The 18,505-nt window shown below is 43.1% G+C and overlaps 1 protein-coding gene across 1 annotated transcript; it reads left to right on the forward strand.

The window, feature by feature from the left end:
* Positions 1-11,264: 11,264 nt before the first annotated feature.
* On the forward strand, positions 11,265-17,206 carry LOC128710075 (probable G-protein coupled receptor No18). Its single transcript, XM_053805114.1, has 5 exons — positions 11,265-11,649; positions 13,221-13,323; positions 13,416-13,541; positions 15,345-15,522; positions 16,508-17,206. Exons 1-5 carry the CDS (start codon positions 11,265-11,267, stop codon positions 17,204-17,206), a joined length of 1,491 nt encoding a protein of 496 aa, XP_053661089.1.
* The last annotated feature ends 1,299 nt before the right edge of the window (positions 17,207-18,505 follow it).

Genomic DNA, 18,505 nt, shown 5'->3' on the forward strand with positions numbered 1-18,505 from the left:
TTTGGGAACTTTTGGAAACATTTACCACCATATTTCTACCCCATTGTACCGGTGACCTGGACGTTATGCCCGAGTGCGGATGAGAGCTGATTGAAATTTAATTAATGACTATTTATCGCCCCATAGTTCGATATTTCGTCAATCAGTGATCCACCGTTTTGAGGAAGATCAATCGACGGTGCGACGAAAGGTTGGAAGTGACAAGTGGTAAAGGTAAGAAGTGAAGCAAAAAGGGCAAAACATCTTCATAAGTCAATCCCCTTATGCGTGGCCGTGGGCGGGTGGTTATAGAAATGGGCGAACGCATACCTACCTAGGAGCACGGCGTCCCAAACCAGACCAGACTCTTCGTAACGTTCCACCATTGAGAAGCGTGGTAATGAATGAACGGTTGTTATGATTTTCGCCAAAAGGGCTGCAGGACGGTGCTCGGGGCTTCGATGTTTCGTGTAGAAGAACAGCTACATTGGAAACGGCACAGACTGCGCAAGCTTTGAATGTCGCGCTGTGGTCCGAAACCGATGCGATTCGAGCACGAAAACGCTCAACAGCTGCTCGACTGTGTGTTTGGCGCGCGGACAAACTTCCATCTGCCGTCCGCAGTCGAACTGTGTCCGTGCTGCCGAACGGTGGTAACGCACCTGACCGGTTCATCTCTCCGCCACGGTTCTGGAGTTTGATTTCGTGATCGTTATCATCACCCCGGAAAACGGTGAGAAAAGGCACCGATACTCCGTGCCGTAATCGCGAATTTCAGTGCGAAACAAAGGTGGTCCGTTTATCATTGACGATGTGCACCCGATGGACGCAATAGTGCGTTGATCGTGTCGGATAAAGAAGCTCATAAAATGGGAGCCCCCTAAATGGGACCGGTCGTCAGTTTTAATGACCGTGTGGGTGAGTTTGTGCGTTGTATGAACAGTGGGAACCAGTTTGAAGGCAGGCAGTGCAAGCAACAAGCAGGACCGTGCCAGGAAGTGCACAGAAAGTAATGAACGACATTGTTAGCCAGGTTAATGTGACCGCCCGGTTGGGCCACAAACCCTCATCGGAACGCCCCGACAAAATGGCACAATTCGTGACATCATTTTCATCGCAGCACTAGCAGAGTGTTTCGCGGTAAGCTGTTGTGGAAAAAAAAATCCCCCCGGAAAGGTGGCACTCGATTGTCTGCTGGAGCGCGGGTTTTGATGAAGCTGTAACGATAACGGCCGATACCGATGAGGATTATGTGCGATACGGTATGGTCGCAATAGCAAACCAGATGCTTCCATAAACTAATTACTTCGAACGGGATGGTAAAGGTTAAACAGAACAAATGGTAGGAATTTGATCGTGGATCGAAGGTTCCAAGCAGGTTTAATGCAGACAACGAATGGAATAGTGCCCTGATACTAGCTCGGTAAGGTAAGGGTAATGGTGATGGAGGAAATTTTATTATTTTTAGTGCATTATTGCAGGCAATTTGAAATAATTGTGCCTTTTGTTTGAAGTTGTTTGTTGTTTAATATGATTCATAAAGTACAATGTTTGGTTATCTCCTAAATTGCACCGTTTAAAGTCGCGTTGCATGAAAATATGCATTTCTGACGAATAATTTGTCTCCACATTTGCATAACTAAGCAATTAACGTGTTTTTTCGTAAAAGGAATGCGATTAGATTGATTTTCGAATTACATTTGGTACTTCATTTTTAAAATTCACAAAATGACACGAGCCTCAGATGGGGAAACTTCTTCTTCTTCTTGGTGTAACGGATTGTCATTGCTACTTTTTCTGGCTTACTAGACTGACTTTTACAACATAACCGAGTAATTAGTACTTGCTACAGGAGAACGATCCGGTAGAGATTTTAATATCAGTCCTGTCGTGTGGGAGTGGCGCCATTACCAAATACACGATCCCTGGGGCGATTTGCCAATTGGAACCAATTAATATTATCACTGTTTAGTTATATTATTTGATAGATCTCACACACATATAATTATTTTACCGCATTGTTAACATTTCTTGGTCGCCCTTATTGCCATAACTATTTTCATTTGCCAAAGGGGTTGTGGTTTCAGTAACTAGAAAGTTGATTTTGAATAGTTGTTTTTTACCAATATAGTAAAATTTATGATATTGTACGATGGAATGATATTGTAACTCTAACTTAACTTAACTTAACTTAAAGAGTAATAAAACTCTAGTGATAACTAAAGTGTTGCTTTGAAATTCTAATTTAGGAATTATACATTTCATCAACTTTACAGTAAATTTAGCTTACAGTCCTTCAAAACACTAAAAGAAGTCCATGATTGTTTGACTGCTCACTTCCCTACACAATAAGAGGAACAAACAAGTAGCAGTAATGTTGTCAACTTTATCAAGACATGGCTAACAGCTTTATTTGCATCGATCACCATAAACCTCCCAACGGCCAATGCAAAGAAAAACAAAAACACGCAAAGAAAAGGTAAAGCGATAGGAATGTTTCGACAAATTGAGTTACGTTTGAGTTACGCATAAATGTCTGCAAATTGAAGAATATTGCATCGCTTTTTGATGGGCAAATGTTCGTTTGGTACATCGGCAATGTTGTGTAAGCAAAAGTGTTTGCCTGTTATAAATAGTATTCGTTTCAGGCATTGGACGAACAGTCTGTTGAGTAAGGGTTACGAACAAAAAAATCATAGTTTTATAAATACTTTGCTTTTCGCGTTATGTGATGTAAAACACGTTCTTTTGTTACATGGAAGAAGCATTACGTGAACGTTTTGCTTCAATGGTTGTATTTGCAAAGAGTTGGAGTAATATACAGATCAATAAACGATGATTCGTTCGGTGGTCTTTTCTCAAACAACATAGATGCTCATTTACAACCAAATCACTGTGAATAGCAGAACAAGGTGCTTAATTTCAAGCTTACCCCTCAAGCAGTAAATGAGGCGAACGTTGATTCGTTGATGATATTCTCGGTATTCAATTAGATGTAATCATGTACCAAGAACGAATTCTCCTTAACCGACCATGTTTCTTTTCGAAGAATTACGTTACCAGTATTTATGAAATGTTTGTACTTCAAGCTTTTCTTCGTGAAAATGACTGATGAAGATTATTGTTGCTTAAGTCTCTATTATGTAGATTGTGGTGGAATTGTGAACTTCCAGTTGTTCTTAATAGTTACTCGAGTCCGCTTATCACAACGATAACTCTACAGCGTATCAAAAAAGTTAATCAAAATAAACGAGCATACCAGAACTGATTAGCGGAGTTTTCTTATCGTTGAATTTTCTTTCGCTCGAAAGATACGAGCGTATTCCATAGGTTGAATGTTCCGTTCAGTAACCGCGCAACATTCGCTACAATCGATTTAATGCTTTGCGTGGAAATATTTGCTTGAATAATTCCGAATTCACTTGGTAGTTACGGATTCGCAATCATCCGTAGAGAACGCCTCACTAGCCCGTTGCTAAGAAATGGAAAGCTTCTTAACGGTTAATACAATCTGATGGTATTCAGTGCCGCTCTGGTGTAGGACAAGGATAAAAAAATATAAATTACATGCCATCCATAAGCATGTAATGGCTCTTAAAATCCGATGATGAGTGATAAATACCCAGTAAACAGTTGGCTAACATTACCATGAAGTCTAACCCATCCCTTAAGTTATCCTTTAATTGAATTACCATTACCATTACCAAACAAAGTTCCTGTCTAGCCATGAACAGTGCGATCTTCTTGGAAGGTTTTACATGAAACTTTGCGGGAAACTTGAAGCAAACTCAAGCGAAACATTAACTCATTCCATAAGAACATCGCTCGTTTTGGACTATGGTGCAAAACATTGGCTTAGAAATGTCACGACTGTGTAAGCAAAACTCAGCCATCTTTAAGAATAAATTTGACGTCATTGTACCAAAATAAAAACCAACCTGCCGGAAGTGTGGACGTGATTTAAGAGCCTCCACCACTATTAGCCATCTCAACCATACAAGATTCAATAAATCGACCTTCACCTGGATCGTCCGGCCCGGGCCTGCACAACACTAAACGTTTTACCAACCCCCTCAGTGAGTGACCTTCCCCGAAAGGCGGGGGAGGGAAGTAAGGAAAAACATTCGTTGCACATGCGACCTGGCCGGAAATATCCCGGCCCGGTTGGTGGTGGTAGTGGTTTGATGAATGGTTACAGTGAGTATCGTTTATAGTGGGCATTTGTTTCCATTAATCCCTCTCTGCAGAGGTGATTTGATTATAGTTTGTTGCTATTATTGGGGAGAAAGCAATACCTTTTGTTTATAATATTGCCAGCGCACCTTAAAATAGCTCCCTGTCATTACGGCCAACGGAAAACCAACGATGCATTGGCGGTGCTGTGGAATATGAAAGTGTAGTACTTCAGTGTGTACAGTTTATTTTATAGTGCATATTAACTTCTGAAGCTGGAAATTCTTCCCCTGAAAACTTAAAGCAGACACTACGAATAAATTAAAGTGAAAAGTACCATAGCATCAGCATTAGCAGCCACTAAAAGAGATCCCATAAAGTCTTATTATTACCGAGTCAACCATTAAGCTGGTTTGGTTGGGATTTATAGAATATTTCTAAGGTTGCTACGGTTCGGTTGGTTTTTTAAGCTAAGGATCTTTCCATTATGATGATTCCCGTTCCAAGGATACCAGCGTTTTGCTTCGTATTGGTTCTTGGGTTGAATTTGAGGGGAATGATGCTAGCGATCCCGAACTATCGCCCTGCAATGGGAATGGTTTCCATTTTTCAAGTTCCTTTACCAGTACCGGGTATTTCTTCGACGTTCAACAGTTTTTAGTATTAGTACCCACATTTGATTGCCATCTATTGAGTTGGAAAATGGTAAGCGGGCAACCGATTCCCTCATTATGTGGGAAGCATTTGCCGATGTGCTAAGGGCCGCATGGGATGGCGAAAATATTTTCCACCCAATCCACTGCAAAAGGTACTAATGTTCGGTCGCAAGCATCGTTGTGGAGCTATCGTTCTAAGTTGAAATTGAAATAATCGACCTTGGTAAGGGAGTCGCAGCTATTCACTTTGGTCCTTGGGCAAAAACCATTGGCGCCATTATGCATAACGATTGTTTCCCGACTTCTCAGGGAGAAAGAAATGCAAATAAAAAGTAGCTTTCAATGCGACAATAGTCAAGGGCACTCTGGTCAAGTTTGATGGGGAACAGTCCCGATTCTTCCGCCTGCATGATCATTCAGTTGTTAAACTTTTAAGTACAATCTGCTGGGAACGCATTTCCCATTTCCCGTGGTTGTAAAGTTTCTCCACGGTGGTCGGCAAGATAAACTTGTTTTGCCTTAAGTATCTAACGTGCCTTATGCTCGTCGCTATTCATCCGTTTTGGGCGCGTCGTTATTACCGTTCCCCGTTTGCTGCAGCCCGCCTGCTGGTAATTATTTTACTGACTTTTGACAGGAAATTAAGTCGCACCGTTGAGCAGTGGATGCGCTAGCGTCGACCGTATGGCGCAATAATACACCGGATCAGCCCAGTGGTCGATTGGGATGGGCGTAACTCATAAGGCGTAGGCACACAACATCCAGGAATGGCTAGAGGTGGTGGTGGTACGGTTCAAGGTCTAGTTTTAATTAAAGCCAGCCCTGCCCAAGACATTGCGTCCATCGCGTCCGAAGCGTTTAACGTGTGATGAATGTGAAATTATTTACCATCACCGTAATTATCATTTTAATCTACGGCGTACCGGGCGCCTCCATCGATTTCTTTGAAGTACGCGAAGAAGCTGGCGAAAATAAAAAAAATGTAATCATATTTTCATCGAATGACACCATATTTTTCTGTGCCTACTGTTATCGTTTTGGTGTTGGCAGCGTTCCGTTCGTCAGTTTCAACTAATGTAACAACGGTAAAGCAAATTATTCTGTCACGGGCGCGTGAATACTGGCTAAAGTGAAGCCCTTTTTCCAAAAGCAATCAGGCATGAGTTATAAGCAGACGGGTTCTTCGGAAACCGATGCTTGGAGGGAATGTCAAGTGGAGTGCAGGCGGAACGGTACTGTGGTGGTGGGATGAGCTTTCGATGGAAAAAAGGACAAGAGCATCAAATATATTATCGCATTCTTTTACCTACCAGAACAAGCTTCGTTAAACCCTTATGCGTGGCTGTTTCGTTGGAATTATTTTGCCCGAAAGGAAAGGTTGCCCAAAAAAAAAAATAGGAAAAAAAACGGATGTCAAAGAAAATCGACCCACTGATCACGCCCGGGCAGGAAGATTTGTTTTGTCCTTTGACCAACAATGCTGCAAGGTTGAGAAGCTGATGCTTACTGAATCCTTCACGAGGGACAACAATAATGGGTTAAGTGATTTTTTTTTTCATCCCCCCGTTTCCATTCGATTAGTAGCTGCCAGTCTTTAATACTACAAAAGAAATTCTCTCTTTCTTTAACACACTCGCTCTTTCTATCTCTGTCTCTCTGTCTTGCTACTCAATAGATTTATATTCTTGTCGCTTCATCACTCAACTTCAAACCAGTCGAAAATGGGCGGACCGTTTTATGACCGTCTTCCCCGACATGGCCATAAAACGTCTTCACGGAAGGATGAAATTAATTATCGTGATTTTCCTTCAGATGATAAGATCATTAGCCTGATTTTCCAAGGACTACAAGGTGTCAAAATGATGCTGAAATAGAGTCGTTTCTACGTCGGGGTCAATTTTCCGAACTTCTAGTGGCACTGACGAGTCCGATGGGACAATTTTGGTTTTGCTGATTGATGAATTGTGAACGTAATCATTATTTTTCTTTGAGAGCTCAAGCTGTCTAGATTGTCTAGATTTTCATTTCTGTGCATATGTGAAGCTTTCAATCCATCCTTTAATTGAATGATTTTTATTAATGCAAAACAATCATGTCATTTCGTAGCTCATTAACACGATCAATGTATTTCGTTGGCCTCTATTAGACAGGCACAAATCATCCAGTAGAAAACACAATGCATTCCAGCCCAAACAATCATTCTGTACGAGAATAACTGTCGCAAGCCGTGGTGGAATGGTTGTGTCACAAAAAATATCGCTAATCGATTCGAACGCCTCGAGGCACACGTTCCGGAATGTATTGGCCAGCCGAGCTGTAGCTAATTTTTCCTTTTTTCCGGGAAAAATTCCAAACTACCTCGCACTAGGTAGTTCGGCTCGGGGCAGCAGTCATGATAAGTTAGGTGGTTCGATACGATGCTGTCGTTAATTGATGAGCCAACCGGTTCGATGCGCAAACTGTTTCTATAGAGCTGCCGCTGGGTGGTGTGAAAAGGGGTGGTCTATATTATTTGTAGCACACTGTCGAAGTATGGGGGAAAAACTGGGGAGAGGCCCAGTGTGTGTTGTGTGCAGGTGAACATATTTTACATCTATCCGTAGCGCTTGTGCTGCTGGTGCCAGGTGCGCTTTTCTAGGTTTGTCAAACAGAACGCTGATGTCACACCTTGTTGTGACGAGCTTCTTCGACAAACGAATGCTTCCGTACCAACACTCCTTTGTTGTAGGATTTCTGGTTCGGCTGTACTCCCTCCACGGCTTATCCTTTCACCATAGGAATGTGGCGCAGTATGTTTTTTTCAGGGAGAAAAACAAGCTTATCTGCGGACGGAACCTTGACGGCACTCCCGTGAAATCAATGACAGCGTCGGAGGGTGGTAATTAGATAAACGTAACATTCGACATGGACAGTGCGTTAAGCCATCACAATATGTTTTGCACCAGCATCAAGCATAACTCCATCCAGACATTAGGAAATACAACCAAATTGAAGGAGTTTACAGTTTAAATTTATAAACTTGGTTAACTAATTTCATGGTGAGGTTCATTCGTTCTAATATTTTGTGATTTGTAAAGGTTGGTAGATTAGCTAGTTTTACACACTTTTCTATTTTTTTCAACTAATGTTATGGAATGAACTAAATTAAAGAATAGGATCAGTTTGTAAACTGAAATACAAAAAAACAAAAAAGAAACAAATATTGAGGAAGTGCGATGATTAAGAATTTTTTTATAAAAATATGTATAATATTTAAAATTAGTTGATCAAAGCCTCAAATGACAGAATCAGTTCCAAATTTAATGGGATACAAAGTAACGCAGATTAAGACATGATGTCGAGAATCGTAAACAGCGTCGCACACGGCAACTCCCCACACAAAACTTCACAATTCCGTAATATTCTACGGCCATGTTCATTTTCGCGCACATGGTCGAGAAAAATGATCACTTTCTAATTTGCTTCCTGGTGTCAACATGCCAACATCTTCCACTTCCAAAACACAACAGCAGCAGCGTGATGAGATGGGTGTTACTCTTATCATCATTAACAGTCATCTGACAATTGCTCTGATTGCTGCCATCGTACTTGCCACTGTTCCCATCGGGACAAATCCGTCAGGAGTTTGTATTCAACGGGCCAGCACGGCACGGGCGGAGGTGTCCCGCTCACGTTGGTATGTAAATTTAGCATGTCTACCATTCTCGGAAAGCATACTTTGCAGGGATAACACACTCTTGAGAATAAGAGGTTTCTTGTCTGTGCAGTGTCGTCCCATGCTTCGCACCGGATGCTACCGCAAGAAACGAGTCGGCGATGAAACTTGCCGGCAGCATCATTCCGCGCGTGGCTCCAAAACACATCAAACTTGAGTGCAGCACGTGGAACAAATGAGACTGTCCACAATTTGAGCCATTAATGGCATGCCGTGGGCCGATTGGCTGTTACGAAGGTGCGATAAAAACGGTTCGTTTCAGGTCGGAATTAACGGTGGCATTTCGTCTTCACCTTCACCGTGGCATGGTTGTTGCTGTTGGTGTGTAAGCGCTTTCGAGCTGCCTCAGCCCACAATGGGTGTCTTGTCCGCATGATTAATCTACCCTACGAACGGTTGGCTATTAATAGGCATCGTGTGATGTTCGTTGAAGTGGGTTTCGCTATTATTGTTGCTCAACCGACTGATCTTTCCCGGAAATAGTCGAAAAACTCATCGTCTCGTCAGCGGTGATCATTTCCGAGCATGAAATCTTACAGCTTTAGTAGATATATTCTCCGGTGCAACCGATGGAAAATGTTTGATAAAACGAACAAAGTAGGCGGAACGTGGAAGCAAATCATTTTACCACAAGGATACGACACAAGGATTATGAATAAATTATGCATTTGTTCTTGGTTGGTGCGAATAATTAATTACGAAGGCGCTCCTACGTTGGAAAACACAATTTACAAAGTAATTTCGCAACAGGTAGGAAGGAACAATATAAAACAATCAGCTGCACTGGGTAATTATGATTTGTACCAAGTGGGAAGATGTTTCGTAAAAATTAAGATATACAGAAGGTTGAGAGAAATTGTTAGATTAGACTGATCCGATGGAAGTATGAATTCGTTCTATTATACTTTGAAAGAAGTTTTGCGGGAAGAAGTCCCATCTTGTGGAGCTCGACATTGTGGACATTGTGCTGGAGGTGCCTAGTGCTTGACTGATGAAGACAAACAAATTTAGAGATAGAGAGACAGACAAGAGACAGATCATAACAAATTGTTTGGTTATGTTTAGAAGAGAAACAGAAGTGTTTTAAAAATAGATTTAGCCTTAATTGACCTCAGAATGACCATTAATGACAAATGACAGCACAGCGCACAAGAACAATGCTTCAATGCTTTTCCACATTGATCAATAAATATCTGTTTTGGACAGGCCGCTTTCAGAAGATTCATTGGGATTCATTGAAAATTAAAACTTAATTGAATCGAAAGAAATCCATTAGCCATTACCTTCGTAGATTAAATTCGCGGAAGAAGTGGAAACCGACACAGCTTATACGCTTAATGGATGAGGCAGAAAAAAAACATACACTTTCCAACGCTTCTAGCGGAGGTATAGTTAATAATTAATTAACATCAAAAAGGATAAAAGACCTTATCAAATGGTAAAATTAGCTACATTTTCGGCAATTTCTTGGAACTGCTGAATGCGCCTGAATCTTTCATTAATATCACCAACACGTTTGGTTATTCAAAGTAAAAAATAGCTTCATTAATTGTTTAAGCAATGAGAAGAACCAATGCATTATGACTTCCAATTATTTCGTTCCTTTTTAACGTGCTCACCATTCACTTCAGGGAACAAGTATATCTTCGAAACAGCTTGCAAAAATGTATCACTTTGGTTTTTCTTTAGCCACGAAATTTATAACGCTTTGAAAACCGCACGGAAAGTTGACAATTTCCAGGAATCAGTACAGCGTTCAATTTACATACATCTCGGTTTGCCAACTTTCCTCTGTTGTGGTTCGGAACAGTTACAAACCTTCTCGCAAAATAATCACCCATAACGTCATATATCAGTCACGTGATTCGATGCACGCCCAGAGCTAACAAGGGGGAAATGAATTAGTTTGTTTTAAAGTTTTATTTTGCAGCACAATATTCCACCATCACTGCCATCTTTCTTCTTTTGCTAATTTACAGACTGCCCAGCACACTGGCCGCGCTCCGGATGCAATCAACCAGCGAAAAAGCGGATGTCCTTCGCAAACGCTGAAAGCCTGCCCACGGTTGCAACGCCGACAACTATCGTCGGCTAGCTAGCCATCGTCGATGGCAGCAAATAATTTCCGGCGCATCAATACCACCGGTGCCGTTTCGGTGCCCAAAGGGTGTGCAAATAACCTTACCGGAACACCGCTGGATACTGTCACCGCCATGCAACCACCCCAATCTTTGCCATTCGATCTCGTTCGTTGATGGGCGCTGGGGGTGGCGTTGGTTAGCGATTGAATTATAACATTCCCATGCTCCCGTTGCCGCGGCATCGTCGCGGTTGCAAAAACCATCGGTTTGTGGTAGAGTTGTGAACGCGCGCGTTGATGGTGTACCGTAGATTATGGTGTAGAATTTGTTTAATGAAATTGAAACGAAAAGTGTGTTGCTATGTGTCGTAGCGAGGCATCCGTCTTCCCGCAGGCCAGGAAATGGTGAACGGAATAGTTGCCTAATGCCATCGTATAACATTCCGAGGCTGGTGATTTCGGTGCCATATAAAAGAAAAGCATCGTTCTCTACTCTGTGCCGGCGCAGTAGAATATGTGGTTATGAGTGAATAAGAACCGCCGCATTTAATAAGACTGTTTGCGAGATGAGACGAGCCTAGTGCATTCCGCATGCCAACGAAAACGGTTCAGTGATATTCAGTGAGCGGAAATAGTACGCTTGTTTGCGAAGATCCGAAAGATGGCCATCAATGGAACCACCGTCACCACCGGTGCGTCGGTCATCATCAACTATACGGCGGCCCTTTCGACCACCTACCAGGAGCTGTTTGTTAATCTGCAGCTGAACGAGGCCAGTCTCGGCACGGTGTTGGACGACCGGCACCGGGCCAATGGTACGATCGGGTGTAGCCGGGCCTGCCTGTCGTGGAAGAAGCTCGTCCTGGTAGCGCTGTTCTGTCTGCTGATAGTGATCACCGTCGTGGGGAACACGCTGGTGATCCTGTCCGTGCTGACCACGAGACGGTTACGCACCGTCACAAACTGCTTCGTAATGAGTTTGGCCGTTGCCGACTGGCTCGTCGGTATCTTCGTGATGCCTCCCGCTGTCATCGTGTTCGTCGTCGGTACGTTTCGCCTTCATACTTCCTTCATCGGGGGGTTTTTTTTTGTTGTGCTAATATTCCCATTTCCAGTTCCAGCTTGGGAGCCTCGTCTCTGTAATGCATTAATCTGTACAACCTTTCCCAGGGATCAACCACGGTTCAACGTATCGTACCGGGGCATCGCATATTACAACTTGTTGCCTGTGAAGCTTCACCATCCCTTTTTTATGTGTGGTTCGTGTACGCCGAGGATTAATTCTTCGGTGCGGCAACCCACTGGAGACGCATCCGGGTTGGTCCTGTCTGGCACGATATTGATAGGCGTCGGCTTACACCGTACGTCTGTCGGTAATCGCGATTCTGGCTCGGTGCCTTCATGGGCTTTTTTTTTTTTGGTTGCCTTTTATCATATTTCCCTCTCCCCACGCACTTAGCAAATCTTGATGGTCGGGAAAATTGAGCCATGTGTATGATTTCGTTGTTCAGCTTCCAATTTTTGTTTTTGAAATCCCAACCAGAATTCGCCTGTGCGCCCAGCGAGACAAGTGGGCTCCGGTAGCAACGCACGATTTTCCGCCCCGTTGCCAATGAAAGATGATAGCGAGAGCATAGGCGCGCCGGCTTACGCTTGTCTAGCGTGCAGGTACGGTGGGCGTGTGTGTAAGCTCGCCTCATGTTAATGCTGATTGAGCTTGAGCCCGATAGCGAACATGTGGTGGCAGATGACACAGATAACGATGCGCGCACACAGTGTTGTAAAGCTGTTTGTCATCTAAACTTCATTAAAGCTCCATTATGTTGAGGTTAAGTTAGACGGAGAGTGGAAAAATGTACAGTACAGACCAAATAATGAAACATATTCCTATGACACACGCGAACTGGAATAAACAGAGAAGAACGAACAAGCTCAATTTATCAACACCCAGAATGAAATCGTTCGGAGATTTGTTTTTTGTTTTTGTTTTCGCTCCCAACAAACAAATGACAAAAGCGATCGCAAGACACCAATAAAACACTCCTGAGCCAATTGCTGCAAGTAGGCCCGGAAAGACAAACAGGCTTTGGTAAATCGTTTGCTCCTTGGAACAAATGAAAGGAAAAGTGCACACGAGGGAATTGCAGGTGGGTGGGGTAGCGAGGGATGCGTTTTTATTCTCGCCCATCGCTGCCAAACGTTCGCGGTAACTGCCGAAAGAAAGCCGAAAGTTCATTATCGTCCGCCGAAGCGCGCGGGTAAATAAAATTAACACAAATTTCTGCTGCTACCGTGCCGGCAAATTGGCTCATGGCGAAGTGCGCTGTTTGCGTACGCGTAACGCGAATCCACGAACTTTTGTGGATGAAAGTGAAAGTAATCCTTTGAATCAACAAAACCCTAGGATATTGCTGTTTTTTGCCTGATCGTTCCTTGTGCCCGCTGCCTCGCTTACTGCTCGCCGCTTCCATTCGGCGTTGAACGCTGGCGTTGAATTCCAGTTCCAGATGATTTGTACGTGCGTGTGGGTGTATGCGTATGGGTGGTAGAACTTTTTTTTTTTTAACCTCATCTGTGCATTCATTCCTTATTCATTCTACTTTATCCTTTTTCACAGAATCGTGGCAGCTTGGTTGGATACTTTGCGACATTTGGATATCGCTCGACGTGCTGCTCTGTACGGCCTCCATCCTGAGTCTCTGCGCAATCAGCGTTGATAGGTACGTGGGCCTGGCCGTTGAAGAAAAGAAAAGATTGTTTTTTAACGCGGTATTCGGTTGGTGTTTTGGTGTTTTGACTTCTTTTGCCGCAGATATCTCGCTGTTACCCGGCCGCTCACCTACTCGAAACGAAGACGCTCCAAGCGGTTAGCACTGTTGATGATATTCGTCGTGTGGTTGGTAGCACTAGCGATCACCTGTCCCCCTATTCTTGGCTGGTAAGTACATCACGGAACGTATACACACACACATTTATCTCACCTTAGGGCAGCAATGGTGTTCTTGTTGCCATATGGATTAGATGCTCAATTGAAGGGTACATCATCGTAGGGACACTTCATCCCATCGCTTCATCCGCCCAAATAGAACGAGACCTCTCGAGTGGCTAGTCGCTCGTCCGTGCTATTTTTATTCCAATTCTACCCACGTACCATTAGTGAGACGGTACGGTGAGATTTCCAACAGCTGCTTGGATGATGTGGTCCGTTCGCCTTAAAGTGGCCCATCGACAACCTCGACGCTCGACGGACGCTTGGCCCTGTGTAGTCATAAAACCGTATCCCATACACCCGCAACCATCATGACAATGAGACAAATGCTGGACTCCAAATATTGGTTCCGAAAACATTACTGAAGTACATGATGGTGGCATTCGTAGTTCTTAGCAAGCGATGGGAACTTCTGGCTAGGATATGTTCAGCTCACGTCCACGAAGCAATAGGTCGCTGCTGCATTGCTTTTATTATGGCAAATAGTTAAACCTGCTTGTTTTTCACAGTTTCTTCCTCTCGATATTATCGTCGCATGTCGCTACATTTTTCTTTTATTTATATCCTAACCCTCATCAAATTTCCCGGCAGATGTTTGCCTGGAGATGTTTCGTGATTTGTCAAGGTTTGGCTTTTTAACCGAAAAGATTAATGCGATCATTCATGTGACAAAAAAAACGCGTTGGTATCTTTTTGCGAGTCATTTTGTTGTTGTTTCTATTACGTATAAATCATGTTACATCGACATGAAAGATGCCACATAAGTGCCGCGAAGAGGGGCACCAGTACCCGAAACGGTAAGGTAATCGACAATGAATGACCTTTTAGCAAAATTAGCCCGAACAAATCACACAAAACTCGTACGAAAAAGGAATGGCTTGAGTGCCTTCGTAGAAATCCTTCCAAGTAATCGTGTTGTTTTCCTCGGTAGTACAAGAAGCAAACACAACCAGCAGTCAGCATCGGAGAATGTCCGGCAAAGGATGTCCAGGACGCTGGACAAAGCACAAAAGCACCCACCGCACTGTTAAGGTTTCACATTCTACAGGACACGGGATGGTGCAAACCAGTGCTCCCGACGTTCTTGGAACTTGGACTGTTTTTTGTGCGAAGTACCATGCACGCTTATACGCAACTGAATGACAGCTCGTGAAGCGTAAATATCCCAATTTATGTTTAACGGAAGCTTTTGTTGTGTCTAGAAAGTGAAAGCATTTTTTTAACTGGAACCTCTTTTGAAATACATAAACATGTCCTCGTTCCATCTTTCCAGCTTGAACCGTTTTTTTTCCTGTCCTGTGCCTTCACATGTCGACATTCGCAACCGGGCAGTACTTCTCTGCCCGTGGTAAATTCAATTCCAAATGTTTATTCAAAAGTTCACAAGTTCACTCCCGCTTCCTGGTGCGCTGTTTAATCTCGCGTATAGCAATAAGCTGTCTGACAGACACACTCGAACCGTCCCGGGTGCTCTTCGTAAGTGGATTCACTTGCAAAAATTTTAATCTCCACAAAATCAATTACCCCGTACGATGAAACTTCAGCTCGCGGCCGACCGACAACGGTCCCAAAACTTCACGGTTTTGGGCGCTCCATGCACATGATCGGGATCTTGGTCGAAAACTTTGCGGGCCCTCGAAACGGTTTTCTCACGAGCTGTTTTTTTTTCCTTCTTTCTCTCTTTCTGCCCTGTTTTTTTTTTTTTTTTCGTTGGCCATCCCATCAACGTGCCCTCTTGTGTCGAGCGCACAGGTACGATCAGGATCGAAGGACACTACAAAGCTATGAGTGCCACTACAACCAGAACAAGGGCTACGTCGTGTTCTCCGCCATGGGTTCCTTCTTCATCCCGATGACCGTGATGCTGTACGTCTACTCGAAGATATGTTGTGTGCTTACGTCGCGCCAAAACAGGATGACCAAAACGGAGGTAAGCGCTAGTGAAAGAGGAATCAGTGGCAAATGACTCCAAACGGCGACCGAGCCAGAGTGGTGAGAACGAGTCATTTTTGACATGTGCTCGTGTCGGGTTCGCACCTCAGGCTCGGGCGGTACGCCGAAGGATGCTGCCAAAGCATACACGGCAGCCTGTTACAGGGAGGTGTTTTTTCACGGGGCCCAATCCAAAACTCATTTGATTTCGTGTTTCGGGAGAAATGTGTTGTGGGATTTAATTTGAAGTTGTCCGTTGTTATGCTAATGAGTCGCCCGCGGCTTACCGGATGAGGGTTGGGATGCTTATTTAGGGACTGTTTTGGGTACGGTGTACTTAAAATTCCGCAATCATAGATTTTTACGCAAATGGAAATTACATCGTCAGCGGTAAGCGGTTTTAATTGCCTGAATGCTTTGTTTTATATTATCAACGTTCCAGCACACAAAGCAGCGTGGAGGGACTTAAAAGTTCCGTGCAGGGAATAATAATTCAAAGTATTTCGATTCGACGGTCGAACACTGACAATTGGGCAATTGCGGAGACGGTGCTTAATAGACAGAATGAATATAAATTAAATTATCAGTCGGAGGTTTTGTGCCATAAACAGATGTGTGTTACACAATACTTTATATTTTTAAAACCTCTTGCAATTACAGTAATATAAAATGTTTAGATAATTCCCGATGCCAAGAGGGATTTTTTGCAAGGCATGGGGTTCGGCAACATTGCTTTCCTTTTTTTCGACCTTCTCAAACCAGACAACTCGCTTGGGATGGGTTATGTTAAATATTAGTCTTGGGTTTTTCTTTCGTTTATCTTTGGAAAGGAGCTAGACGAAATCAAATTTTGCCTATTTGGGCGCAACCTCTTGCGTAGTGTATAAATGTACTGCGGGTTACTCGATGTCAGTTTACTTTCTGACCTTTTCTCCGCGCTCACCACTTCCCTTGCATCGTTTTATCCTTTTATCCACTTGTAGGCAACAGAAAAGAACTGCGATATCGAAGTGGACAACTGTACGTCGGATGCGGACACCAGCCCGCGACAGATGGCGAGTGGGGCGTACGGTGGACGACACGCCCTTTCCGCCGGCCACTACACGAATGGCAGCAGCAGCAACAACACTTCGCACCAGACGTTGTACGAGTTTCTAAGCTCCACCCGCACGACGCCCAACGTGGCCGCGCGTGGCACCCAAAGCACCACGCGGAACGGCAGCAATGCAAGCGGCATGTCGAAGTTTTCCGGCGCCACGTTTGAATTACGGCCCATCAACACCGTGCAGTTTAGTGCGAGCCAAATCTCACTGTCCGAATCGTGCGCCTCGAATGTGACGAATAACGCGACCAAGATACGGCTACACGGGAAACGCATCCCGATCCGCATTTCATCGCTGAAGCGCGAAACGAAGACGGCCCAAACGCTCAGCATGGTCGTGGGAGGGTTCATCGCCTGCTGGTTGCCGTTCTTCGTGTACTACCTGTTGATGCCATTTCTACCGGACGACTCGAAGAGTGATGACCTGATGGAGTTCCTGACCTGGCTCGGTTGGATTAATAGCGCTATCAACCCGTTCATCTACGCGTTCTACAACGTCGACTTCCGGGTCGCATTCTGGCGGCTCACGCTGCGAAAATTCTTCAAAAACAAGCACAACCTCACGTTTTACAAAACGTAAAACCGGACCGGCTTCGTACCCCGACCGCATGAAAAGACAGTGTGTCAGTGTTTCGTTACCTAATACATAGTATGGAATAAATTTAAAATCAAACATAAATTGTACGGTCTCCATTTTGTCCCGATTTCGATATGCCCGGCGGAGACGTTCGGCATTCAAGGAGTCGCAATAAATTGTAAATCAATTAAGATTGTCCTTGCTACCTTGCAAGGATCAAACAACGGTTTCCAAGAAGTACATTTTGGAGGTTGGATTGGCGATTGGTGTACATTTTTGTGATGACTTTCCAAATTTCGTGTATCAAAATGATTGCCCTGCCTGAAGTCTACGGCTCCAAAGGCGTACAATTCAACAGCTCTTGTTTTGTGTTTTATGTGTTACAGGTTTCTTTTCCGTTGGCTGATAAATGGTAACGTACAATTCGGTATGAATGAATCAATTTTGTTAGGTCGTAATGAATGATTCCAAAGATAAGTAATTTTAAAATGCACAACAATAATGGTCATCTGTTTACTACAAACTAATTTCTCATGAGAACATTATCTTTCAATAATATTTATTTAAAAATAAAATAGCGCTATTAGTTTCACCACAGTTATTTTATTTGAAGCGTTTACGTGCTTATCGTACCAGCGACAAAAGCAGGTGATGGGACTGTAGCATAGCATATTTTCGTATTTTCTTGAAAAAAAATGAAAATTTAGTGAAATTTATTCGTTCCATAGGAAATCAGTTTCAATAAGGTTGGATAAAACATTAACTACAATAATGATCATTCGACTGGGATAACTTATCATCATTTACTTGAATCCGGGGTCAAATATACTTCGTTTCATTCATAAAAGATATTTTTTATTTATAAATATTAAATACAAAATTATTATGGAATGTCCTTCTTCCACAGTGTCTAAACATTCTGTAAAAGCTCCACAATTTGGACACCAAAGCTCATCGCGCTACTGCTGCTTGTGTGCAACATTGCAAATGGGAAAGGATATTTGAAGCCATTAAGCTTTCGTTAAATTAAGCTTTCTAATGGAATTTATCCTTCGCTTTCAACGCAATGGAGACGCCAAGTCGTTCATTAAATGAATGCCTCATATAAATGTTCATTTCATCTTAATGAAATTCACCCGATTAAAATGTTCGGCTGCTGTTTTTAATAACTCAATATGGTCCAATGAAACCATTTCAAGTAGTTAATAAAAAAATAATTTATAATTCTCAAATAATAATTAATTATTAAAATACTTAATTGTATTGGAATTAGATTATTTACATGAAATTAATTAACCTTAT

Source organism: Anopheles marshallii, chromosome 2, assembly GCF_943734725.1.
Source record: "Anopheles marshallii chromosome 2, idAnoMarsDA_429_01, whole genome shotgun sequence".
In the NCBI taxonomy this organism is placed as follows: domain Eukaryota; kingdom Metazoa; phylum Arthropoda; class Insecta; order Diptera; family Culicidae; genus Anopheles; species Anopheles marshallii.